At 35.4% G+C, this 27,353-nt stretch overlaps 1 protein-coding gene across 1 annotated transcript in view; it reads right to left on the reverse strand.

Moving 5' to 3' along the window:
* The window catches only part of LOC129801887 (F-box/WD repeat-containing protein 7), a 69,607-nt gene that overhangs the window by 22,012 nt on the left and 20,242 nt on the right, over nt 1-27,353 (reverse strand). The window contains exons 2-4 of the mRNA XM_055847320.1: nt 17,634-18,118; nt 10,449-11,068; nt 4,647-5,435 (exon numbers count right to left, since the gene is read on the reverse strand). Of these exons, the coding sequence (XP_055703295.1) occupies nt 4,647-5,435; nt 10,449-11,068; nt 17,634-18,093 (1,869 nt within the window). The 5' untranslated portion in view covers nt 18,094-18,118. The remainder of the gene's footprint in view (nt 1-4,646; nt 5,436-10,448; nt 11,069-17,633; nt 18,119-27,353) is intronic.

Below are 27,353 nucleotides of genomic sequence, written 5' to 3' on the forward strand. Positions count from 1 at the left end.
TGATATCTTGATAGTTTTTTGAGCTTCTCTAGTATTGCAAGTGTTGCAAAACCTGGATAAAAGCAATAAAATGCTAATTTATTATGCATCAAACTTCTCTTTGGCGCGAGAGCTCATAACCTATTAACTTTTAAGAGGTTTTGTTGCTTGATAATTGGTTAGAAATAATAATAAGAAATATGTGAAAAAGTGAAAATAATAAAAACTAAATAATATAAGACCTATAGGGGGTGTGGTTACCCGTCCTACTTCACTGAAACACTACCTCTTATTTCGATAATTATATCTTTTTATTAATCAATTTTCACATGAAAGTTTTCTACATTTTCTTTCGGATAATTAGCCGTCATTCCACACTTCACTTCTTCTTCTTCTTCTTCCCCTTTCAGTTCCCCATCCTAGACACACACCAACTGATCGACATTTTCCCATCACTACAGTTCCCACAGGGTAAATTCTGTAATTGCCGTGGAATTTTCACGCTTGCGTTTGATACCTGTCAATGCCAATCGACATATCACATTTGTTCGATTCGAAAATTGAATGAATTGATTTTTTCACACTTTAAAACCCAAATTGACATTTTACTTTAATTTTAAGTGATAACACTAATGTATAGAGAATTTAATGACCTTTCGTTTAGTAGAAAAAAATAGTTGATAACTTTTTTATTATGTTAAAAATTGAAAAAAACTAAAAAATGGGCGTAAAATACCAAATTGGCGTAAAATGCTACCTTTTTATACGTAGTTGGCATCCGAAATGGACATTTGAATGGCTTATACTATATAACCTAAAAAATGTTAATATTTTTGAGTTTTGTCACGATTCGAAAAAATCGTAAAAAATACGTGAAAATAATAAAATAATTATTAAAAATTAAATAATATAAGACCAAGAATTGATGTAGAATGGTAATGTAAAAAAAAGGTGAAAATTCACTTTTCGCTTTGTTTTACTTTTTCTTTTCTTTTTAAACTATATATGAGAATTTTAAAATTTTACAGGATAATATATAGATATAAGTTCTAAGATTCTTTCCAAATTGTTAGGAAAAAGGAAATTAAATATGTAAACAAATGCAGTAGAGTCTCGCTATAAGCCATCGCTCTATAGTCCACAATTTATTGACCGTTGACTTCAAAACACTGATTTTAAGTTAGGTTATGTTTTTTAGTACGCGACAAGCATAATTACAGTAGAGTCTCTCAAATCTGAATCTCTCAAATTCGAACGCCGGTTGGATTTAAAATGTCAATTGTAGGGTTATGTTAAAAAATTCGTATTGTGGATGATTAAAAATCATATCTCTGTACTGTTTTCTGAATATTTATACACATTATGTGCAAATAAAATGAAAAGGAAGTATGTTACCAACTAACACTTGTGAGAAATTACGGGAATTTGATTCAAAGTGCTATTTAATCTCACATAAATTCAGTTAGTTTTAAAAATATCGTTCGAATTTGAGAGGTGAGAAATGTCAAAAATACCACCCAATCGTTCCAATTTGAGAGACTCTACTGTATTTTAATATTTTTGGCAAACTTTATTGAGTAGTTGTGATAATTGTGATCCACAATTAAGAAAGTAAGGACAAGTACCACAATCGCAAAGAAAGTGGAAGCCATTGAGCAATTTCAATACTAAAAGTCGTTGATAATTTTAAAAAATTGCATGGACTATAGTGCGACTCAAGTGTCAAATCTGAAACCAAATATGGACTATAGCGAGACTCTACTGTAGTATAACGAAATTCAACAGAAGTTGCCTTTTTGCTACGAAAATCTGTAAAAATTCACTTTGGCATTTGTTGTCAATTTTCACAAAATTTATATACAAATGATTAGAAAAATGGGAAAATATTTATTGAAAAAATAATTTATGAGTCCTAGAACTGCTGTGAAGTTTTACGAAACGAAAAATATTGAAAAATTGCTTTTTTATGGAGAATAACTGCTCTAGCATTTTATGCCAGTTTAGTGTTTTACGTGATTTTTTGGCTCGGGTTTTAAAGTGTTAAAATGTCTTGAAAAAATTACTTAGAACAATTAATATACATAGATAGTGATGCGTATGGGGAATGATATCGAAACAATTTTGACAAGTGATGCGTGACCAGCCGGGTCGCTTGGCAGCGTGGGAAACTCGAGTTGTTCGGGTCTTATCCTGAGCTTTTGATATGACAGCTCAGGAAAAATATGTTACAACTCGGAAAATATTGTAATAGTTATTAAAATACACATTATTTTGTGAAAATTTTATGGAATTAAGATAACTTTTATCGAATCCTTTCGTTTGATGTACAATATTAGGAAAGTGAAGTTAAATTAATTGATTTATTAGCAAATATGCAAATCTCAGCTTTAAATCGCTCTCCTGTAAAGTTGGCCATTCACGAAATAGTCAGGTCTTATTCTGGGGGGTCGATATGTTAAGAGCAGTTTCCCAAAAATTAAATAAAATTTATTTCAATTTTAATTTCGCATTAAAATTCAAATAAGAGACAGCCTTTGAAATTTATTGTCTTTTTTGATCAGTAAAAAGTTTCATTCAAGTTTTTAATGCTTGTGGAAAGGATTTTATCAATATCAGGAGGATTTTTTTATGAGATCTTAAGAGTATTTTCCAAAAATTACACTTTAAGACTACCAAAAAATCTAGTTTTGAATCTAGTCCTTTACATTTCATTATGTTATTAAAAGTAGGAATTTTTAATAAATAATCATTAGAAATTACATAAAGGCGGGGCAATCATCTTCCAGATGGACCCCTTAATAAATAAAAAAAAATTACATAAAGGATCTCTATTATGTAAAAAATGTAGTTTTTTTTAAATTAATATAATAGAAGAATATTCCTGTGAAAATTCCATGGATGTTCCAAAATAATTCCACTACTGATTTGTTTACTGGGTTCCATGTTCCATTGACATGAGGAATTGAAGGCATGTGGCTATCCAGTTCTGATGTTCTCGAAAGGAAGCAATCCCACAGAGTTCCTAATGGTTGAGAAAGTGAATGATATAAAAGATCATTCTGATGTTCTTCTGGGGGTTCAAGTGATGGCTTCTGGTAGCTCCGGACAGCTCTCGTTTGCATTGAGATCTCCTCGGTGGCTCTGGTTAGCTCTTGTTTTGATTGGTAACCAAGGCAGAGATTCCAAAGTGCCCGTAAATTTTCTCCTTTCCATCCATCTTGCAATCCATGGAGTACGAGGCCACTGTACTGTGGAACACCTCAAGAATACACAGATGGATTAACTTCCGGCAATTTCTGGAGGAAAATCACAGGAAATGTTCCTTCAAGGCTGGGTTGGATTCCACCAGGAACGACATCTCAAGAAAAACACTATTCCCTTGCATATTTAGAAGATTTTCTTCACAAATTCACTAAATACTATCCCAAGGAACTTCACCAAACGCTTTTTTCACTTTTTCCAGCAGAAAATAACAAATTTTCGTGAAAAACAATCTTGAATCGTGATGGTTTTCTTCAAGAATTCTGTCAAGAATGACTTTGATGAATTTTATTCCAATGTGTAGCCGATAATTTCTTTCAAAAATTCTTGATGGAAATTTCCTTCAATTGGATATGATTTTTGAAGAAATTTGTCTACACATTAGACAAATTTTCTTCAAGAATCCATCTTTTTGTCAAAAATTCTCACCAATGTGTAGGCAATTTTCTTGAAGAACACTTCTTGAAGCTCATTTTTGATAGAAATTTCTTACAATGTGTAGACACCTTTATGGAGGCGTGGGGAGCCCCTGTCAAACACACGTCTTAACGCTCACTGAATTTAAATTCTGTACATTAATTGATTACAAACTCTATTGATTTAGATAGAGTAACTATCCAAGAAAACACATTGGCAACCAGAATTCAAATCAGGAAAGAGGATGAAGGCCAATTTTGACAAATTCGACAGGATGTCGAATTTTCCGTCCGCCATTTTGTGCAAAATTTTTGCATGACTTCACGCGAAGCGAGAAAAGAACAATATAATGTATTCCCATCTCTATCGGGCTCTTTTTTCCAAGTAATTGAAGGAGTAAAGTAACTAAAAATCCATTCCCGACATAAATTCGAATATTAATTTCCCTGGAATAAATCATCTAAAATCACTCAATTTGCGTATGATGTATAATACCATGGTAAGGAATGGGTTAATACAAATTGAATATTTTTATTACTTCTTCTTAAAGAGTGTTGCTTGGAACCTTGTAGACAGTATATCGTTTTTATTTACTCTAAAATCAATCTTAATACATTTTAAAATAAAGAAAAATGTTGACATAGCTTTGGTGCCTTATTTCGGCCACCTTCATTTTCATAGTTTTTTGCCCATTGGGAATTCTTCAAATGTCTTTTTCACGTCATCTTGTTTGTCGAAGTTACATTTTTTGTTATTCTTTTGCATTGTATAATCTCTAGAAAACCAAAAATTCATGAAAATTCGAGAAACAAAAAATGTGGCCGGAATTGCAAACTGGCCGGAATTGCAAACTGGCCGAAATTGCAAGCTGGCCGGAATTTGGCACACTTACCCTAAATAAATAAATATTTAAATGATTTAGACAAGGGAAACGTTGTAGGTTTGTTTTTTGGAAGATTGAGAATAGCATTAAAATGTTTAACACTTACATTCTCCTCGTCTGTGTACTCTCTGCAGGTGCAAACCTCCTCCACATCTGATCCCTCATCGCAATCCCCCCAAGCGTCATCCTCCCCGAAATCATGTTCAGACTCTGGTGGAATTGTTATGGGAGCTTCTGGCTCCAGAAGAGCCGCTTCCAGAGGCTTCAACCTTCCCGTTCGCCTGGAAGTTGAAGCTTCTCCCGAATCTACCATCAAGCGACTTGAACCCTCCTGGACATCATCAACATCCAGGAAGCCATGTCCTCCAGCTGGCAATTCGATATCTCCATCTCCGGCAAACTGACAAGTAGGCGAAGTCTGAGATGAGGTGGTTTGTGTGGCAGCTGTGACTGAGGACGTGCTCAGAGGTGGTTTCGATGGTCCAGGTGCTGTGGAAGTTGACGCACAAGCCTTGCTACATCCTGACGTTGATGGACCTCCAGCAGCATCCTCAGACTTTCCTGTCACTTCCAACGGTGTGATGTAGGGCACAATGATTGATGATCGATCCGATGAGAGGCTATCATTGGAATTATGATTGACAATGGCATCAAATTGTGATTCCTTGGGTGATTCACGATCCTCCATTCCAAACAAATGGGTTCGCCTACATGACTTCCTCTGACTATTTACAATTGACTCATCAGGATCAATTTCTTCATCATCCTCAGCATCATCCTGATCACCATTTGTCTTGGACACCAGACAACTAGACAGATTCACCTTCACCTTTGACGATCGCATCGCACATCGACTGCTCGTTGGTGTCGTTGAGACACAATTCTCAGCACTTCCCTGTGCAAACAAATACACAAAGAGACAAATACGCACACTTTAACTCCAAAATTCTCAATATTCCTGTTATGCTTCCTTCTCTCTCTTTTTGCAAAGAATTTCCCGGTGGTGAATATAGCAAGAAATAAATAACGAATTAATAAAAAAAAGAGAACGGAGCTCCCGGGAAGTGAAAGATCACACACTATCATCTCCTTCTCTGTTTCTTTTTTTTTCATTACACCAAAAGACCTTCGATTTTGCTGTGAGAGAATATCAGAGAGAAATTTTTACCGGACATGCAGTTGTCCAGAGAGAGACACCTAGAACCGGTCTCACACGAAGAGAGCGACAAATGCCAATTAATTTATTGGTGATCTTGTCTCCAACAACTCTGTAGAAGAGATATAACACTATGTGTCTCGATAAATCCACATTCAATGATCTTGTAGGCATCAAATAAAAAAAATTAAAACTCGATGGGAAGAAAGATATTGCAGTTTCTTTCACACACAGATAAATTTTTGTATAGTTTAATCTTGGGAAAAATATTTGAAAAAAATTGCCATACGATCGAAAGAATTTACAGTATGAATGAAATATTAGGGAAATACAGTGTTGAACGATTTAAATGTAATTACAATTGTAAATTAAAATTGAAAATAAGCACAGCTTTAAATCAGGGATAGGTCCAGGAGGGGAATTCTGTAACACTCTAGCACCATATGACAAATTAGGTTTGAATCTCAGGAGAGCTTTTTTCGAAAATCCGATTCTGTAGCCGTGACATTGCCATTTCAGCTCACGTGACATTGTCAGAAGTCACATATTTTAGATTTCTGACAATTAAAATGAATTTTGTTAAATAAATCAACCAAGACATACTGTTTTTTCATAAAATAAAATCATCAAGTAAAGGGATTTCATTGAAATTTCAATGAATTGCATTTTCGAATTCGAACTCATATGGTATGACAAAAAAAGATCGAAAGGCATTGTCAGGTTTCGAACTCACGCGTGACAATGCCACGAAAATTACAGAATTCCCCTCCAGCAGAGGAATTCTGTAACGCTCTGGCAATGCCATATGACAAATTAGGTTCGAATTTTAGGAAATCTTTTTCGAAAATGCGATTCTGTAGCCGTGATATTGCCATTTCAGCTCACGTGGCATTGTCAGAAGTCACATATTTGAGATATCTGGCAGTTCAAGTGACAATGAATTTTGTTAAACAAATCGACCAAGACGTACTGTATTTTCATAAAATCATCAAGTAAAGGGATTTCATTAAAAATTCAATTAATTGCATTTTCGAACTCATATGATATGACAAAAAAAGCTCGATTGACATTGTCAGGTTTCGAACTCACGCGTGATAATGCCACGAAAATTACAGAATTCCCCTACAGATAAGCTTAATATAGGTGAAATTCTTTACAGGAAACAATGGAATGTGTATAAATTCCATTACGATTTGAATTTCTGGAGACAAAAATCGCATCGATCTTGGCTGTAGAAATTTATCAAATTGGCTTGACTCAAATCAATCGTCTGTAAAAGATCGGAATGAAGTTTTGATGTTCTGAAAAGTTCTGAAAAGAATGATGTTCTTCACGACATGTTTCATTATCACAATCAAACATGAAATTCTTACTTTTTGAATTTTTTTTCTCTCGAGAGTTTTTAGGGATTGACTTGATTGACTGTGATTCGAGGACACGAGGACGACCAAGTCTTGAACAGCTTAGACCAGGACGCCTGTTTAATGGGAATGAGGAATTAACAAACAGTAGCGCGTAATATGTTCAAGCGGCACATGGGTCCTTGAGTCAGATCAAAACCAGCAATATGTTGTCTATATATTACATATTTCCGTTCTCTCGCCAGAGTTTGTACAACAGACAACAAAGAAATGAAAGGGCGGAAGAAAAGAATCGGAAAGACAGGACGAACGGGACGGACAAGAAGGACGGGTCGAACAAGAAGGACAGGAAGAATAGGAATGACAAGAAGGATGCCACGAATGGGAAGGACAGGACGGGCGGGAAAGACATGCAAGACGGAATGAACAGGGAGGACGAGGAGGACCGATTGATCGGGAAAGGGAATACGGGCGGGAAGGATAAGACGAACGTGAAAGGCATAAAGAACGGAATGCATAGGAAGAACAGGACGAACGAAATAATCAGGTAGGGCAAGATGGACTGCAAGGACTTGAAGAACGGAATAATCGGGAAGGACAGGACGGACGGAAACAACACGAAGGACAGGATAGACGAGAAAAACAGGAAGGACGGGACGAACAGGAAGGACGGGACGAACAGGCAGGCCGGAATGATAGGGAAGGGCTTCAAGGACACGAAGGACGGGAAGGACACAAAGAATGGGATGCATGGGTAGGACAGGAAAGACAGAACAGACTGAAACGAAACGAAGGACTGGAAGTTCGGGAAGGATAAGACAAACGCAAAATACTTCAAATACGAAATGCATAGGAAGGACAAGAAGGACAGGAAGCATAGGTCTGGAACAGGACAGATGGAAACAACACGAAGGACAGGATAGACAAGAAAAAAACACGAATGACGGAATGAATGGGAAGGACAGGACGAACAGGAAAGACAGAATGATTGGGAAGGACTGTAAGGGCACGAAGAACGTAATGATCAAGAAGGGTACAAAGAGCGGAAAGGACACGAAAAATGGGAGGCATGGGTAGGACAGTAAGGACAGAACAGACAGGAACGAAACGAAGGAAAGGAAGATCGGGAAGTATAAGACAGACGCGAAGTATTTAAAATACGGAATGCATAGGAAGGAAAAGAAGGACGGAAAGGACAGGAAGCACAGGAGGGACAGGACAGACGGAAAAAACACGAAGGACATTAAGAAAGGAAAGGACAGGGTAGACGAGAAAGACACGAAGGACGGAATGATAGGGAAGGACTTCAAGGACACGAAGGACGTAATTATCTCGAAAGGTACAAAGGACGAGAAGGACACGAAGAATGGGATGCATGGGTAGGACAGGAAGGACAGAACAGACGAAAACAAAATGAAGGACAGAAAGAACGGAAAGGATAAGACAAACGCGAAATATTTAAAATACGGAATGCATAGGAAGGACAAGAAGGACAGGAAGCATAGGTCTGGGACAGGATAGACGCAAACAACACGAAGAACAGGAAGTATAAGAAGGACAGGATAGACGAGAAAAACACGAATGACGGAATGAATGGGAAGGACAGGACGAACAGGAAAGATAGAATGATCGGGAAGGACTGTAAGGGCACGAAGAACGTAATTATCAAGAAGGGTACAAAGAGCGGAAAGGAAAAGAAGGACAGAACAGATAGAAACGAAACAAAGGACAGGAAGATCGGGAAGTATAAGACAGACGCGAAGTATTTAAAACACGGAATGCATAGAAAGGACAAGGACGGAAAGGACAGGAAGCACAGGATGGACAGGACAGACGGAAACAGCACGAAGGACATGAAGAAAGGAAAGGCCAGGATAGACGAGAAAGACACGAAGGACGAAATAAATAGGAAGGACAGGGTGCACTGGACGAACAAAAAAGACAGAATGGTCGGGAAGGACAGGCAGGACAAGATGGACGAAAACAGCACAAAGGGCAGACAGAAAGGGACGTACAGGACAGACTAGAAAGACACAAGGGACGAAATGCACAGGAAGGATGGAACGACGAGGAAAGACAGGTAGAACGTGAAAGTACGGATGAGTATTAAAACGTTCGTACAAAATTTGGATGGGCACTCAATGGGTCAAGTGGTAGAGCACTCGCTCTACGATGCAAGTGTCCCGGGTTCGAATCCCCTTTAGGTCACCAGGAATTTTTCTGGGGTTAAAGGTGTTCGGATTGCATCCAGTGAGCTTCACTGCACTTGATTCCACGGGGCATGGGACTGACAACCTCATCCCTGTATAACTGTGTTATCACACTTGCACATTTAAATTTTAATATGGTTCACATTAATTGTCGCTGGTGAGAATCCAAATGTGTAATTTGTTTGTTTGAATCATTTTATATTCAAAATTTGATCTATTTGTTGATAAAAAGGTAGACTTGGCCCGCAAAATTTGTATAAATTGATTTATAGCATTAATGCGAAAAATTAATGCAATTTTTTCATTTAATTTTTTAATGTGAAAAATATTTATGCTTTAGATAAATTTAAACTCATTTTTGCAGGCCAAGTCCACTTCCTTATCAATAAATAGAAAAAAACCCCAAATATTAAGTGACTCAAAGACACAAATAACATATTTGGACGGTCATGATGATTACGGTTAATGTGATTCACATTAAAATTTTAATGTGAAAATGTGATAATGCGGTAAGAAAAAAAAATTATGGATGTCCCGAACTCCCCTTGTGGGAAGGCCTGTTCCTCTATGGAACATTGTGCCACAATTATTATTATTACAAAATTTGGACTCATTCGAAATTCGATCTGACGAGATCAAATTTCACCTATCACGACAAAAGCTTCAGTGATTATCCGACTTTCGAATTATTCCCGCATCTTCAACAACTTTAATTGGACAATTATAAACTTATAATTGTTTACTAGTTTAAAAGATTTTTCTTTCATTAACATTGATATTAAAACTTCAATGTTATGCAGATAATCTCAATAATCACTGAGAAAAAAAAAGAGGATGCGATTAACTTTTTTTCCTCAGAACTTTAACACTTTTTAGGTGCAAAAATATATCAACATTTTTTTATGTTAATTTTACACCTTTTTAGGAGTAAAATTAACATGAAAAAGGGTAACTTTAATCCCCAATACAACTAAAAAGGGTAATATTTACACCGATTTTGGATCAATACTGCAGGGTAAAATTAACATTTTCGGAATGTTATTCTAACTTTTTCGGATTTCTTTCAGTGAAACTGTGGAATTATTTAACTTGCGATTTATTACGGAAGCAGATCAATCGTTTCATTGTGTATTCACCGGGAGAATTCTAAAATGGTCTAGAAATATCCAAAAAAAACTCACCTTTTCCTTCTTTACATCCTCCTGATTGGCAGTGGCAAAATGATTGAGAATATTGAGCTTGAGCTTATTATCGGCATTTGTTAGAGTATCATTGCGAATGATAACTCCACCGATGAGCTGTTGCTCCCGCTCAAAGTCTCTTCTCTCAATTGCATCCATCGATTGCACGTCATTCTCGTCGTAGATGGCATCATCTACGGCATGATCCTCCTCCGGTCCAAAATCATCGCCCAACGTCACCGTGGGTGATGTCGATGAAGATGCCACAGCGGCAGATGGCACTTTATCCTCCGCCTGGGCATTCACCCTTCCACCATCATCCTCCTGCCCCACCATCACCATTCCCAGACTCCGTCCAGTCACAATTCCCTCCACTGCCGAATCCTCATCGGCAGCTGCTGGAGCGTGCCGGACTTTTGGCCCACTCGTCTTGCTGCACGACGCCCCACTCTGCTGCTTGCAAGACACTTTTTTCACGCACATTCCAACCACTTCGTCCCTCACCCTACCACTAGCATCATCCTCCGCTGCCCCACTATCTCCTGTGCCATCGGACTGTGAACCACTCTTGTCAGCCACCGATTCCTCGACACTCACTCGTCTCACCTCGGATGATGCACCTGGAATGCGCGTTTTTGGCCCAAAAATAAAATTAATACCTTCCTCCTTCTTTCTTTTCTCAATCACCAAGAAAACTCCAAAAAACCAAACAAAAAAAAAACAACATTGCACGCGATTGCCATTTCAATCGGACATCACCTCCTCTTCACCCAGCGAGATTCTTCACAGAATACACTCCACTTCTCTCTGTCAATCTCACTGTCCAAAAAAGGATAGAGAGTCAATGAATATTCATCTCCTCATTGATCGCATCTGCACCATGTCGTTTTAGGGGGCAATCTTCTCTTCTTTGTTTTTATTTTTATTACCGGGTTATTTTGCAATTTTAGGCTTTGTGATCAAGCAAAGAAAAGAGGTGCAATAAATTTCATTGGAATTATCTTTGGAAGTTTACCAATAAAAGTAAAGAAATGGAGAGAATGTAAAAACAAGAGCTCGACATTTCTTTTTTAATACTATTGAAACGAGATAAAAATTAAATTTAAGATAAAATCAAAGATTCTCAAATTACTTTACTGATTTTTATTAATTTCATTATTTATTATTAATTAATTATATTAATAGCAAACCAACCCGCTCGCACCATTTAATTGTAAATGTAGGGTCGAAGAAACACTTATTGGGCACTTTGAGAACTCGTATTCTGGCATATTGCCATCCTATTGTATACTATTTTTTTAATAAGTGAGACTGGGGCAAAAAGTAACAAATCGAAAAATTCAAAATTCAATATTTTCCAAGATAAAAAAAGATAGCGGCTCAAGCTTTTTTCTACAGATAGCTTCCATTGACCTCGTTCAATGTCGTACGTAAGTTTTTTTTTTTTAAAAATTCGAACAAGTAATTTAGAATATAAAAGATATCGAAATTTTTTGCCATATTTTTTAAATATTTTCCTTGCAGAAGATATCAATTTTTTCCTACTTATTTTCCAAAATTGATGCACTGGTGAATATTTCTTAAATAATTTGGATTCTTTTAATACGAATCTGCTGTCTATTTTAGAATTTCACAAAGGTTCTTTTCTCCAGAAATCCTTTTATTAAAAATGGCCACTTGGGGTAAAAAGTAACAAAAGGTATAGAGCAAAAAGTAACAAAAAGCGAAGCAATTTCTGATGTCTCACGGCGAAAACAAACGTCATTATCATCATGTCTAGCCGTTTGTTGTTTGCATTGGTCAAACGATTTGCAGTCTTCGTGTGTTTTTTCTAAAATAGCTTGAAAAGCGGTTTTCCTGTTTTAACTTTTCTCGCAGAGAAAACGGTGTTTTACAAAGGTATAGATGAATAAATTTTCTTTGAAAATATGTCCTCATGGTATTTTTTTTTCAAATTGACGAAAGCCCATAATGAAGCAAATCAAAATGTGATAATATACTATGTCTGGTACTATTTGCTCCAGCATTTTTGAGAATAGTCACAAAATTACCTTTTAGAAATTGGCTCGATAACCGTATTTCCTTACAAAATAGAGTAAAATTACTTTCACAAAGTTGTAGAGCGGTAAATTTTCTATAAAACTGCGCTAATTTGAAATTTTTGAAGCGCTCGAGTAGCTTGTGAAAAAATAAAATATCCGTTTTGTGACTTTTTGCCCCAGTCTCGCCTACCATTTTAAAGTGCTCAAAAGTGCTTTCGCATCATCTCTAACGATTTACCGGTTCACAATAAATTGAGACGATTTGTAAATTACTTAGAGATCATCCAAAATAACCTAAAAGTAATATAAATGATTTGGTGATAAAAATTAGTTATTGGTTTCTACAATTCGTTCAGTACCGATTCATAACCGATTGGAACTATTTCCGACTGCTCAGATATTCCAAAACCTTTCCAACGAGCCCAAATATGATACCATTCGGTTCTGTAATCGAAGGTGAAATACAACCTCGTCAGATTGCGCCTAAACTTTTTATAAACACGTTTTGACACTTTTAGATCATGAATATCATAACCAGCAAATACCGATTTTCGTGGCCGTCCTTCCGTCCGGCCAATTCTACGTAGTACAAATGCTTTTGGGGAGAGAACGAAAAGAAATATCAGCAAGCGGTTTTCGGCAAAGGTTAAATGTCGGATTGACGACATTCGATGGTGATATTAGATCCTTTCCGCCAATTTGAAACACCCCTAATTTTTTTTTTCAATAACTCAGCTCCTATGACATCGATCGATCGATCTCAAAGTTGAGTATGTTATAGCTGGGCTTAACGGCGTTATCATACTTGCACATTAAAATTTTAATGTGATTCACATTAATTGTCGCTTGTGAGCATCCAAATATGTTATTTGTGTCTTTGAGTCACTTAATATTTAGGGTTTTTCTATTTATTGATAGGGAAGTGGACTTGGACTGCAAAAATAAGTTTAAATTTACCTAAGGCATAAATATTTTTCACATTAAAAAATTAAAGAGAAAATCGCATTAATGCTATAACTCTTTCCGGACCGCAGCATATGCTGCAAGCCAGTTTCACCATTTTTTAATAAAAAATATCTAATCCCAGGAATTTATTGCAGTCCTACAAAAAATATCTTATATTTGGACATCCTTATGGTTTGTAATCATCCACAAGAATAGGATTTTTATCAGTTCTGAATAATTAAAAAACATTATTTTTCACAGAACATTCATATGCTGCTTTGGGTACTCAGAGTCCCAAAAGAGACGAAAGAGATAAATCAATTTATATCAAATTTTGCGGGCCAAGTCTACCTTTTTATCAACAAATAGATCAAATTTTGAATATAAAATGATTCAAACACACAAATTACACATTTGGACTCTCACCAGCGACAATTAATGTGAATCATATTAAAATTTTAATGTGCAAGTGTGATAACACAGTAAGAGCTTTAGATGAAAAAAAATACATGGCCCCAGTCCCTTCTGATCTGAGCCGTAATGGGCTCTACACGCTAGGAGAAATTTATTTAAAAATACCTTTTTAAAGAAAATTTCCCCTGTCCTTGTAGGCAGAAACGTCAGATTTTTTTACGAAAATTGCTTCAAATGTGTAGACACCATAAGGGATCAAATATTCAATTTTAAAATGGTTCTTTCTCTGATTCTAATTATCAGAATTTGAAAATCTTGTGATTTGGAAAGGTCTCAATAAATGCTACAACTATATTTAAACATCATATTTCCACTACAGTCAGTCCCGGTATTATGCACTTCGGGATTATGCACCTGACGGTATTATGCACGTACAATTATGCAAATTTGCCTACCATTTTGAAACCAATTTGAAAACACAGTGTTTCTTTTTCAGAATAAAATTTTAATTTCTTTTATTAAGGTAAATTTTTTAAATATTTTACACATTTATTGAAGAACTCTGGCCAAAAAGTACTGTTTCTTAATGTATAGAATTTCCATTGATTGGAGATCTCTTAAAAATAAGAGACAAAAGACGGTTGGATTTTGAACATGTATGGAGGGAGAGAGAAAGAGGAAAAAGTGGTGAATGAGATCAGCTGGAAAGAAAATAGGGGAATAAGGGGAACGAGTATGGGAGTTACGTAAGACTTGATTTTTGCAAAGAGACGTGAGGAGAGAAAGTTATAAGTTTATTTTGTGAATTATAAATTAAATATTAGTTCAAACTACAGAAAAATTTACGTGACGTAGAGTTAAACGTGTTCAGTGAAATCTAAGAGGAGAATACTTGTAAATAAAATAATTGGTGAAGGTGAAAAGTGTGTTTCACTGCCTCAGTGGATTTGGTGAAGGGCATTTGGCGGTCATCGAGGAAACGTCTTCTGGAAAATCCAGCCGCCTACGTTCCGGATCACTGTTGAAGACATTTACTAAAGGAATATATATTTCCAGGTAAACTGGGCAGGAAGAAGAGGGTATTAGATATCACAGAATCCTATCACAGAGAAATTATTGTTTACCACAGGTACGTGAATATCACAAACGGTAGAAGGAAGCCCAAGAAACACAGTCCCTGACAGATTTATAACACCACAATATATTTATAGGTAATTCTCCACACTTAATGTATTTTTATTAAACAGTTGAATCTTTTTGTTTGAACTACTTTAACTCCGCGCGAAATTCATTCTACGGCCGATTTATTCAAAAGAAAGCCCCTGGAAGTATGCAAATTTTTTCGATGCATAATGCCATTTCGCGTGTGTTTTTCGTTCCCGAAAATGTGCATAATCCCGGGACTGAGTGTAAAGGTCCGATTAATCGAAAAATCGAATTTCGAAAACTCGATATCGAATATCTCGGAATTTCCATTTTCAATTTTGATGAAATTCTAGTATATTGTAGCTGAGATCAACAACTTATAAACGGTAGGTTGCACTTTACCCTCGCTCTACTCTCTATGACCTGAGCCATAAATGAAAACAAACTGACTGTACCATATCTTCGGTGTTTATGAGGCTATTTCGGTGAAATTTTAGTACGTTTTTGTATCTGAGATCATGATTTATATGACGATAGGTTGCATTCGTTCCTACTATTCTCCACTGTACCCGACCCTTACTATACCGAAATTAACCCTTTAAGGACGATTGGGTCACTGGTGACCCAAAAATGAAACGTTTCCTACGGCCATCTAAAGTTATGTTTTGCTTTAAAAATCAGTAAAGGTGATTTTTTCTGACCCCCGATTTTTGACCTTCTCGTCCTTAAAGGGTTAACCGGACTCTATCTTTAATGTTTATTAACCAATTTTAATGAACATTCTCTTTCTTTTGTTGGCTTTCTGTACTCGTATTTAGCCTTTGCCGATATTTAACCTTTGTCGAAAATCGCTCGATTGTTCATTCGCCAGAAACGTTTGTACTACGTAGAATCGGCCGGCCAGACGAACCGCCACAAACCATTTTCGTGATTTACAAATGTCAAGCCTACACTGAGAAAAAAAGGGGGTGCGATTAACTTTTTTTCCTCGAAACTTTAACACTTTTCAGGTGTAGAAATATATCAACATTTTTTAATGTTAATTTTACACCTTTTTAAGGGTAAAATTAACATGCAGAAGGGTAACTTTAACCCCTAATACACCTAAAAAGCATAATATTTACACCGATTTCAGATCAATAATCCAGGGTAAAATTAACATTTCCGGAATGTTATTTTAACTTTTTCGGATTTCCCTCACTAGTGTACAAATTTTGAGCCCGAGATGACGAGGTCGCATTTCACTTCGGACCACAGCAGTTGAGATTGTAATGAATCTCAGCTAATACAGAATGACAAGTGATAAGCCTAAGTAAACTTATGGTTGTTGAGATTCTTTACAGTCGACCTCGAAATGCGTGGAACTCGGGATGCTTGCAACTCGAAATGCATGAAAATTCGATTGTGAATTGAATTTTGGGCGTAAAGAATAGCTTTGAGGCAACTTAATCCATTTCGACCGCCGAGAATAGTTTACTCGACGCGATTCTTTACCCCTAAAATTCAACTCAAAATTTAATTTTCAAGTTTTTCGAATTGCAAACTCTCCGAGATCACAAAGATGTAAAGATGTAAAGAATCTCAGCGACCATAGACTGAGAAAAAAGGGGGTGCGATTAACTTATTTTCCTCGTAACTTTAACACTTTTTATGTGTAAAAATATATCAACATTTTTAATGTTAATTTTGCACTTTTTTAAGTGTAAAATTAATATGAAAAAGAGTTAATTTAATCCCTAATACACCTAAAAAGAGTAATATTTACACCGATTTCGGATCAATACTGCAGGGTAAAATTAACATTACCGGAATGTTATTTTAACTTTTTCGGATTTCTCTCGGTATAGGTTTATCTGGGATTATCACTATTTTTTTAATTGAATATTCAAATTATATTTAAGAAAAAACTTCTCTTCTCAGAAACACGAAAAACACGCAGGATTTTTTGCCAAAGCTTTCGGCGCTGCAGTGGCTAAAAGAAGTTGTGTCCCTGAGAAGAGAAACCCCGCTGACGCACCCGGAAGGAAGTTATCTCTCTCAGTTTTTTTTTTTTAAATTCTAAACAATGTCAGTTACCTCTCGAATGTGCAAATTTTATAAGAAAAATAATATTTTCCATTTTGTTCTGGTAGCTGTTTATGCCACTTTAAATAATGCATATTAAGTTGCAGATAACATAAAACGAAGAATTTAAATAACGAATGAATCAAACTCTACAGTGAAAGAAATACCAATGGGATAAATCTCTAAAAGCTCTTCTAATTAATACTCAAACTTCCCAAAAAAGATAAATTTAACTTGAGAAAAATCTACTTCAACAAATCCCCAAGAATGTTTTATCTAAATTGCAATAAAACACTTGAGGGAATTTTCTCAACAAAAAAAAAGAGAGTGTGTTCTTGATAGAAATATTAACATTATTAGCTAGACTTATTGCATCCTCGAGGAAATGTCTTAATTTTCTATTTTACACATTCATTATACAATATAAATACATATTAATTTAACAATTTTGCTCAGGGGTGAAGCAATTTTTCAAAATTAATTCATCACGTCCAAGAATATTTCATTGAATTTCTGTGCTGGAGTTTAAGCTTAAAATCTTTCTCTCTCTCTTGCTGTTTTTCTTATTACTTACCTTTCTGTCGGTGATTTTGCTTTGTCGACTTGGCATCATTCTCTTCACCAGCATCATCAACATCATCATCATCATTATGGTCATCATCAACAACAGGTGCATCGAAAATCATCTCCACTTTCACGTGCTTTGTCTCCCCCTTTGCCGTTTCCTCACATTCCATTGCCTCTGTATCCTGAGGCGCCCCCGTGTCCACAACATCCTCAACCAGAGCCACTGGAGACATGGCTGAGTAGGTTGGGGATGTTGATAGGGTACTATCAGATGCCACAGCCCCATTTAGATCCGATGTGGAATTATTGAGGCTCACAAGAGGCGTATTGTCATACGGGAGGGAATTTATCTCATCACCATCACCACTTATTATCAGCTCATCGCTCGAATCATTTGCAATGTCTTGCGACACTTCTGAGAATCTTGATTCATTTATACTGGCAACTACCACACATTCTTCCGCCATTATCTAACTTAGCTAATTGTTGTGCCTGCAAAGAAACAGAAAAAGGAAACAAATGGAATTATAGCAACTAATTGGCATATTTTTTTTAAGGTTTTATCAGTTTTAAGAATAATTTGTAATAAAAATCAATTGTCTAGGAAAAAAATGAACAAAGGACTACGCGATTTTTCAATATATTTTATTGTTTTTGGTTATCATTCCGATAGAACATAGTATAATACTTAGAGTAGAATCACATTGACAATAAAATGCTCGCCGTAGCCTCACCGTATTTCGTTAATTTACGCATTTTCATTGCAATTCTTACGCAAATTTTCCATTACCGTATTACCTTATCTCATACTCGGTGGCACTAGGTGAAAATAATATAAAAAAATTGAAGAAATAAAATGAATATTCGATAAACGGTGAGTAAAGAAAACTGTACGAGAAATTAATCGTACAGTTTTTTTTGCTCACCGTTTATCGCATTTTCGTTTTATTTTTTCAATTTTCTTATATTTTTTTCACCTAGTGCCACCGAGTATGAGATAAGGTAATATGGTAATCGAGAATTTGTGTAAGAATTGCAATGAAAATGCGTAAATTAACGAAATACGATGAGCATTTTACTGTCAATGTGATTCTGCCCTTAATTCAATTTGAATTTCAATTATTAATTTGAGTTGACTACCGAAAAGGTCTACTCTTTCCGTACATAAGTAGATCATGAAAAAATCGAAAATCTATTTGAAGATCCAAAGACTTAAACAGAAGTAGATTTTGATTCTCAAATAGTGTCTTGGATAAAAGGTGAGTTGTGAGTTCGAGTTCCGCCGGGTGTAAATAGAGTAACACCCCGTGGAATGTGGCCTGTGGAGTTCAAACCAAAGCTCATACTTCTATACATAGAAACAAATATGAGAATTCCTCAGCATTTGAAACTGTTACGCCAAATATCTTAAGAGTGGACAGTGATTTCCTTTAAGGAGATACTGATCCTTGTGGAGCAATAAATATATATACTAAGATTTCTGTATAAATAATTTTTCCCTATCGGCTCTGTTAGCTGAGTAAAGGGGCGAGCTTCAAATAGCTCCACAAGAAACGACAACTTGCCATATGGACGATTTGAACTTTTTTTTTGGAGTGTAGTCCATTATGTCTTGCACCGTTCTCTCGATTGGTTCATTTCCGAGATTAAATATCTTTACTTTTGCTATAATCACACCAAATGTGTTTCGATTAAAATAGGAAATCAGATTATATTTTGAAAAGTTGTGAGGTAAGTATCAAATAGATTTTCGTAAATAGAAATTTGATAAGAATTTAAGATTTTTGCAAGCTCTTCTACTGTATACTGTTTCTAGTTGTACTGAAAAGCCTGCATAATGCGGTAGATTTTTGTAGTATAGTATTATTTTTAGTAGGAAAATGATAGACATAGCCACTAGAACTCCTGAAAAGAACAGTGTCAAATTAATTTAATACTCCCTCCGTTCCGAAATAAGTCGTACGTTTGGGGAAAAACTAGGGATTAAGGAATAGTTTCAGAGAATGTTTTTCTTATTTGCAAATATCTGATGTATGAACTATCCTCCATGTTCAGGGATAATATAGGAATCCTACGACGATGGTAAGTAGAGGAATCCATATGTTGAAGGTGTCCATTTTTCGCGTTTTTGTTTTTCAAAGAGGTCCGGTAGATAGTTAATTACTAAAAATAGACTGTGATTAACATTACAGACTAGAATTTGTTCTAAATTTTTAGTATGTACAAGTAGAACTCAACAGTTATTACCGATATTGCATTTTTATTGCTCAAATTTTGCAGAATGAGCAATAAAAAGAACATCCTTTATTATGTGTGGGCATATCTGGCTGCTAAATGGTAAGGGATCGGGACTTGAGACCTTCGGTGTAGCCCCCCCTAAGTTGACCCTGGGACCATTAAAATGTCCTGCATTTTCCTCCATCCTCCCTTCCTCTCCAAAACCATGTTTTTGGGATTGGTCGAAAACATGTCGTGTAATTTTTTCAGAGGAAGGGGAGGGACGGGGGGAAAAGTAGGGACATATTAATGGTCCCAGGGTCAACTTATGGGGGAGGGAGTCCCCCGAAGGTACCAAATCTCTATCTCTCACCATTTTGCACTTAATTTAGATTGAAAATAAAACTAAAAAAAAGGCATTTTAAGACATTAGTTTCTCAACATAGCATCGAGACTGGACCTCAATTTTAGTTTCGAATATTAACTTTTTTACAAGAGATAATTGTTGATACACAAAACATTTACCAACAAACTTTCCCTTAATCCCAATTTCTTCCCAAACGTATGACTTATTTCGGAACAAGAATTTTTCCCAAACGTACGTCTTATTTCGGAACGGAGTACAATTTAGAAAAAAAAACTTTATCCAGCTTTGGCTCTACTGGCTGCACCTCCTCCAGTAATATATAGGACAAGTACTCTATATACCGGCACATAGTAAAGTTGATGATCTTTTGGCATGGTGAAAAACTAAAGGGAGCACTTTTCCTCGTTTGTAGACTTATGTGACAGGTGCTATGTCTGCCGATGACAAAAGCTCCTGCAGAACGAAACTTTTCTACTTCAGGAACGTTTTTGACGTTTAGAAGGAGCAGACTGCACCCTATTACGATCACTAAGGCTCACGATATAACTATGAAAAATTTCATCGATCAATCGATTGATTCAATTCATTCGATCGATGTAAGAAATGTTGTAAAAAGATGAGTGAATTACGTTGCAACAGCATATGTGATTAAACAATAACTTTGATTTTTTTCTTAGGTGTTGATGCATAACAAAGGGTCAACCGTAGTGAAAATTTCTATCAAGATCCTCTAAGAAATATAATTCTTATTTCTGAGAAAGTTCTACAACACGAAATTGAGTTGCCCAATGAAACTTATATCCCTCAATTAGAACCCAAAGAATTCATTAGTGATAGTCCTAGATTTCGGAAAGTTTTTACTGAGTTAATAAGATTGATTCAAGGTCATCTGTATGAACGAAATATCCGCCTATACATACTCCAAAACAATAACTCAAAATTAACAAAATCCCATGGTTTATTCTAAAGATCTAAAAAAAAACATGTTTGTATGTAGTGGAAAGGAGGGGTGGAGGGGGGGAGCAAATTAAGATCATATTTGGATTCCCTGCGTCAACTTGCGGGGAGGGGGGTATGAAGAACTTTATAAGCCTCTATCTCGTCATTTAGCGTCTACATACGAAAAATCCATTTTTGACCTTTTGACCTTGCCAATGTAAACAAAAAATTTGTGAAATCTAGGACTATCATCAATGGATTCTGGGTTCAAATTATGGAATACCAATACAAACTTTCATTAAGCAACTCGACTTCAAGTTACAATATTATTATTCTACACGAAAAAAAATCTCAAGAGGAGGGGCTTTAGTTAGGAAAACGCTTTTTCGAACGATGAAACTTGCACGCAAAACTCCAAAAAAATTTTCGTGTTACTATCGAACATTGAATAAAGTTGTGATATTTAGAAGGGTAGAAGGATATCAGAAGATCATTTATTTTATCAGTAATGCTGATCAATTTTATCATCAATATGGGCGTCTCTGGCACACGATGACCAGGGCCATATGCATGATCAATTTCAAACAAATATAATCAGATTAACAACTTTATTAAAAAAAAATCTTAACTTTACGATCGCAATTCCACTAAATCCGTTTCATACCAACAGGGGCTGCTATCGGGGAAATTTTTCGTACTGGTAAGAAGAGGGTAAAATGATTATGACATTGAGATGATAAATATAGAATTTTCCAAGAAGTTCAAATTAATATCTCTTACCGTTTTCTATCCGAAAGCGGTCGTACTACAATTGGCCGGTACTTTTTTTTCGTATCAATTGTGACAGATAAGGTATAGATTTCTTATAATATACAAATTGAATGGAGTTTTCGATAATTATCATGCAGACTGGTCCAAGGATACTTGTCCAGTTGGAAAGATTCCAAAACATTGCCAAATTGTGCTAAACGTACGAGAAAACTACTGAAAATCTTTACCCCACAAGATCATAGAGTGGTATTTCTCAAGAAAGTGTCATTGTGATGTGTTGATGGTTTTCACCCAGATGACCTCAAGTTTAGATAATTTTTTACACTGAACAATATCATCTACTGTGTGAATAAATTTCACTGGTGTTTTTTTTTCAGATTCCACATACGAACATCATTACTCTAACTCCTTGAAAAGGTGATGGGAAAATCTTCAGGTAGTCCAAAAAAAAAAAGAGTGTGACGAAAAGTATTTGGAAAAGAAAGAGAAAGGGGTCCACAGCCATCAACACAGTCGAGTTCCTCTATACTTCTCTACTACAAACAATTCAAACTATCTTTTAGGGTGCCTTCATCCGTTTATATCTAATGTCTTCCCATCGATGATGTCTTCTCATTCAGCTTAAATTGTGTACAGAGATAGAAATGATGCGTCTTTCCCTTGATATTGAGCATGTTTATAGTGGATGGGGCATTCTTTCACCTTCCCATGATCTTTGGGATTTTTCTCAAGGTGTTCATGGGAATTTTTGCACAAGAAATTACACTCTCGTCTTCCTCAACCCGACACAAGAGAGCTTTTTCGAGAGGAAGATGAAAGGTATATACATGTAAGAACGAAAAAGGGTTTGGAGATGATGATGATGAAGTGGGTAAAAATGTTTGGTACTCATCCATGTGCATCCTCCACTAATTTATCTTATCTTTGACATTTACAATTGCGTCTCAGAAGAATGTGCAAAATATAATATACACAAAATCCTGAAAGACTTAGGGAGTTATTGGAAAAGGGAAAAACGCAAATATTAAAACAGATTTTTTGTTGTTGTTGTTGCTTAATTTATTTTCCTAAAGAAATTACCCCTGAAGACTTTAAGATTTGTAGAGAGATCATTATCGTGATCTTAAAATTTGTAACAGTGACCTTTATTTTTTTTTGCATATAAACCAGCATATTGTAATTCAAACGTGATAGGGTAAGTGTGCCAAATTCCGACCAGCTTGCAATTTCGGCCACCTTTTTCATTCCTCGAATTTCCATGAAATTTTAGTTTTTATATACTCTATAGATCATACAATGTAAAAGAAAAACAGAAAATGTAATTTCGATAAACGAGATGAAGTGAAACAGACATTGGAAGAAATCCCGATGGGCAAGGAACTATGAGAATAAAGGTGGCCGAAATAGGGGACCAAAGCTATGTTTACATTTTTATTCATTTTAAAAAAAATGTAATAAGAATGATTTTAGAGAAAATAAAGACGATAAATTGTTAACAAGATTCCAAGCAACACTCCTTAAGAAAAAGGAATAAAAAATCAATTTGTATTAAAAATACTACATTTCAAATTTGAGATTTTGGAGCTTGCATGCAACTATGCCGAAATTTGGTACACTTACCCTATGTAAAAGGACAATTAGAACATTTTAGGATTTTTTTTGTATAATTACAGTGAATTACCCAAAAAAATAGAATAATCTTTGTTGATGAATAATTCATTCATCTGTCTTTTTTCTATTAAGGGGGACTGTCAATTATGAGGCCAAAATTTAGTTGCTTTTCGCGATTTTTTTTTTGGAAGAAAAGGAAACGACAAAGCTATTTGAAATTTTTGGCATATGTTATATACTTAAAAGTATGTTTAAATTTTTTTTTCGAGAAAAAATTACATAATGGCGGACTAATGCGTAGTCGCTAAAAGTTTTGTGTTAGGAAAGTTTTACGGTTTTAATCACATTTGCACATTAAAATTTTAACGTGATTCACATTATTTGTCGCTTTTGAAGTTTTAGAATTTTTATCCACTCTTGTGGAGTTTTGAGGACTTTTTCTGATACGTTGGTTCCTTTCTTTTAATTCCTTCCTTTTCTCTTCCCCACCTTTGACCAAAAGCCTACACGGTAAAATATCTATTACAAGCACACAACAACTTAAAATAAAGTATTATTGTTTATTTATTTATTTCGATGTACTGGACTATTATTGCCATTTTGTTCTTTGTTAAGAATTTGTAGTTTTGTACTTTGTTAAAAAATCGGGAATGAGGATCTTAATCCAAAATTCGTATATTTCTCAAACTCTTGTCTACCTTGTCCATTAGTCCTTGATCCAAATAACATTTTGAGTACAATTGATTTTTCTTTTAAAAGTTCCTATTCTATCATTTGTACAAAAATTTCATTAGGATTTCACCTTTTCAACAGTCTTTTAAGACATAATCCACACTTCTGAAAATTACTACAGATCAGAGATTCTTAAAGCATTGCTTAAGGGAAGGGTCTAAGATTTACATTATCCTCTTCCTCTGGCAAAAATACCTTTACAATTGCGTGAATACTTTGGATATTTTTCTTTAGCAGAGAAACAGTCTTTTGCCAGACAGTCTGCAAAAAAATCCTCACGATCGATATCATCATTTTGAGGAATTTCGTGAAGATCAGAGGTGAAGACAAGGGGTGAGTGGTATAGAAGAGCAAAAAAAAAAAGAGATAATAATTTTGCGGGTGTAATTTTGCTCTGAATTCTCATTGGATTTTTTCTTCACTTTTATACACTTTTTTCCAGTCTGACTGCAATTTTCAGTCATTTGAGGATTATTGCTTGTCTCTCCTGGGAGAGACTTTTTGCTAGCGATCAAATAATTCCCACAATATGTGAAACATTGTGGAAGAATTTTTCGTGTGAGAAAAATTCTTGTGTGAGAGAACGTTTAATTTTTTTTTTCGTGTGAGCAGGAATTGTATTTTAATTAATTGAGTGTTGGACAAAAAAAAAACACACTCGATGTGAATAAATTTGCTATGCAGAAGAATTTTAATCTACAATTGAGGAAATAAGTAAAGTGTCTCAGCATCAAATTGGGATAACATAGAGGTAGATATATACATATAGGGTAGGATATATACATATAGGGTAGGAGCTACATATAGGGTAGGACGGTTCTCTCCCTTCCGTTTTTGAACTGCCCTTTCACACGGTCGACTTGGTAACTTGAATATCGTGGTTTGATTATGATGAATAGGAATAAAGAAGCAGGTACCTGATCGCGTCTTCCTTAGTCTTTTTCCGTGTCCTTCTTCTGGTTGACCATACCGATTTTACTGCTCGAACTCTAAAGAGAATAATTATAATAATAATCCCTCGATTTTTCTAAATCTCTAAATTTCAATCTGACACCTCTCAGCTCTCAGTTATATTTTGAAACAATTGTGTTGTCTGGTAACGGACGCAGGAACGAAGTCCATTACCAAATTTGGAGAACAAACTGTGAAAGGACTACTTGGGGTCTTCTTGACAAGTACCATAAGTAATGGTTATAGAGGACGTCAAAAATAGGAAATTCGGTCTACATTGCTGTTTTTCGTTTTGGGCTCCTGTTAGCCGAAACGTATCCGTTTCTGGTTGGGGTAATTCTTCAGGCGCTACATGATTATTTCATCAAAAATATGTTTTTTGGATAATCTCGAAAACAGCTGTGGAATTTTTTTTTCATTTTTGGATATATTTGAGTGATTATCCAGGTTTACATTTCGTATTCTTATTTTAAGTGTGCGAATATTAACTAAATTTTCGTTTATTTTCCAACGCCAAAGGTTAAGTAGCCATCGAAAGCGTATTTTACTTTTACAACCGTTTTTGACAAATTTTTTATTCATTTCAATCGCGTGTAATGTATTTTCGTCTGTTACGACTTTGGATAGGTTTTGAGATGATTTGCAAATCGGTTGAAAGTGGTTCCAAATAGTTAAACTAAAAAATAAAATATTGCTGCAATGTAGTATTTATATTAACTAATTTTATTCATAAGAACCATGCATTAGTGCAAAACCAATTTTTAGGATAGAGTATAAAATTCACAAGTGAGCACTCTGCGAAATGTTGTACATATGGGCACCCCTTTTGAGACAGATATTCTCCTGGGAGATTTTCTTTCTTCTCAAATTCATCATTAAAACCACTCCCATAGTCTGTAATTTTTGATAGCGCTATGATTTCTAGTTTTTTTTCCTCTTTAATCTAGAGTTTTTTGGAGAATCAGAAAATCATTTTCTACGCTTTATTTTTTTCTCACCATGTAATTATTAATTGTCTACCTGTTGGAATTTTTCTACCTGTTTCTCCCATCCGATTTCGATTATTGTTATACACATTTTTTTCCGACCCATCCTGTCTCTTTCTTCTATTTCACGATTTTTCTTCGAAAATCGAGCTTTCAAAGAAAAAAAAACGCAATTTGACAAAAGTCGACTCAGAACCAGAGAGAAGATGCCAAAGAGAATTTGAAGAAGCCAAAGAAAAGGTGTATTTTGGATATACAAGAAAAAAATTGTCAAATGAATGGCTGTGAATGATTCAAGATGCATTGTTCTGCCTTTGGATGCATTAAAGACCAAAGAGGGACCTGAAAAATGTGACATGTGAAAAGGTGCAAAAATTTTATAGTATATACACGAAAGTGTGTAAAGTGAAGCTGAAGAATTTAACCATTTTTAGCATGCAAAAATTTAAGGTTTTTTTTCTCTCTTCCTTTTAAATTCTTTTTTGAACTTTCTCAGACGATGGCACTAATATCGATGAAATTTTCCATCAGTTGTTTTCTTCTTCATTTGTTTGTGCCCTCTCCGAGGGGCCTCTTTTGTCCTCATCATCAATGAGGGCTCAAAGATGAAGGGGACAATTGTCGCCGTAGAAGGATTATTTATGTGAATTTTTCTCGTGCTGGCAGGATCATTGACACATTTTAATTTCCTTGTGGGAATTTTTGCATAAAACATTTCCTTCTGTGCACTGAAGTGTGAAAGAGAGTTTTATATTATTCATTCAACTCAATTGGATCACAAGGTAGGGACCATTTGGTTGAGGATATGTTACCTCTTTATTTCAAATTGCAAACCCTATTATATTATGTATATATGTAATATATTTATTGCAGTGCAAATTAAATTAGGAATTAAAAATTGTACGTGCAGTACAATTTATGAGAAAGAAGTATTTTATTCTTCTGGTTTACGTATTTTACTGCTCAAACTCCACAGAGAGAGAACAGTATACTATAACCCCTCGATTTTGAGTTGTAAAAAAATTTCGACTCTTACTCCCTCAGGAGTCATATTTTGGTTGTATTTTGAATATTTGAAGCCGTTACTACGCTTAGAGGCCGAAAGGTTAGGAGATACATCGAGATTTAAGACCTTCGGGAGTCTCTCCGATAA

The sequence above is a fragment of the Phlebotomus papatasi genome, chromosome 2, assembly GCF_024763615.1.
Source record: "Phlebotomus papatasi isolate M1 chromosome 2, Ppap_2.1, whole genome shotgun sequence".
Classification (NCBI taxonomy): Eukaryota; Metazoa; Arthropoda; class Insecta; order Diptera; family Psychodidae; genus Phlebotomus; species Phlebotomus papatasi.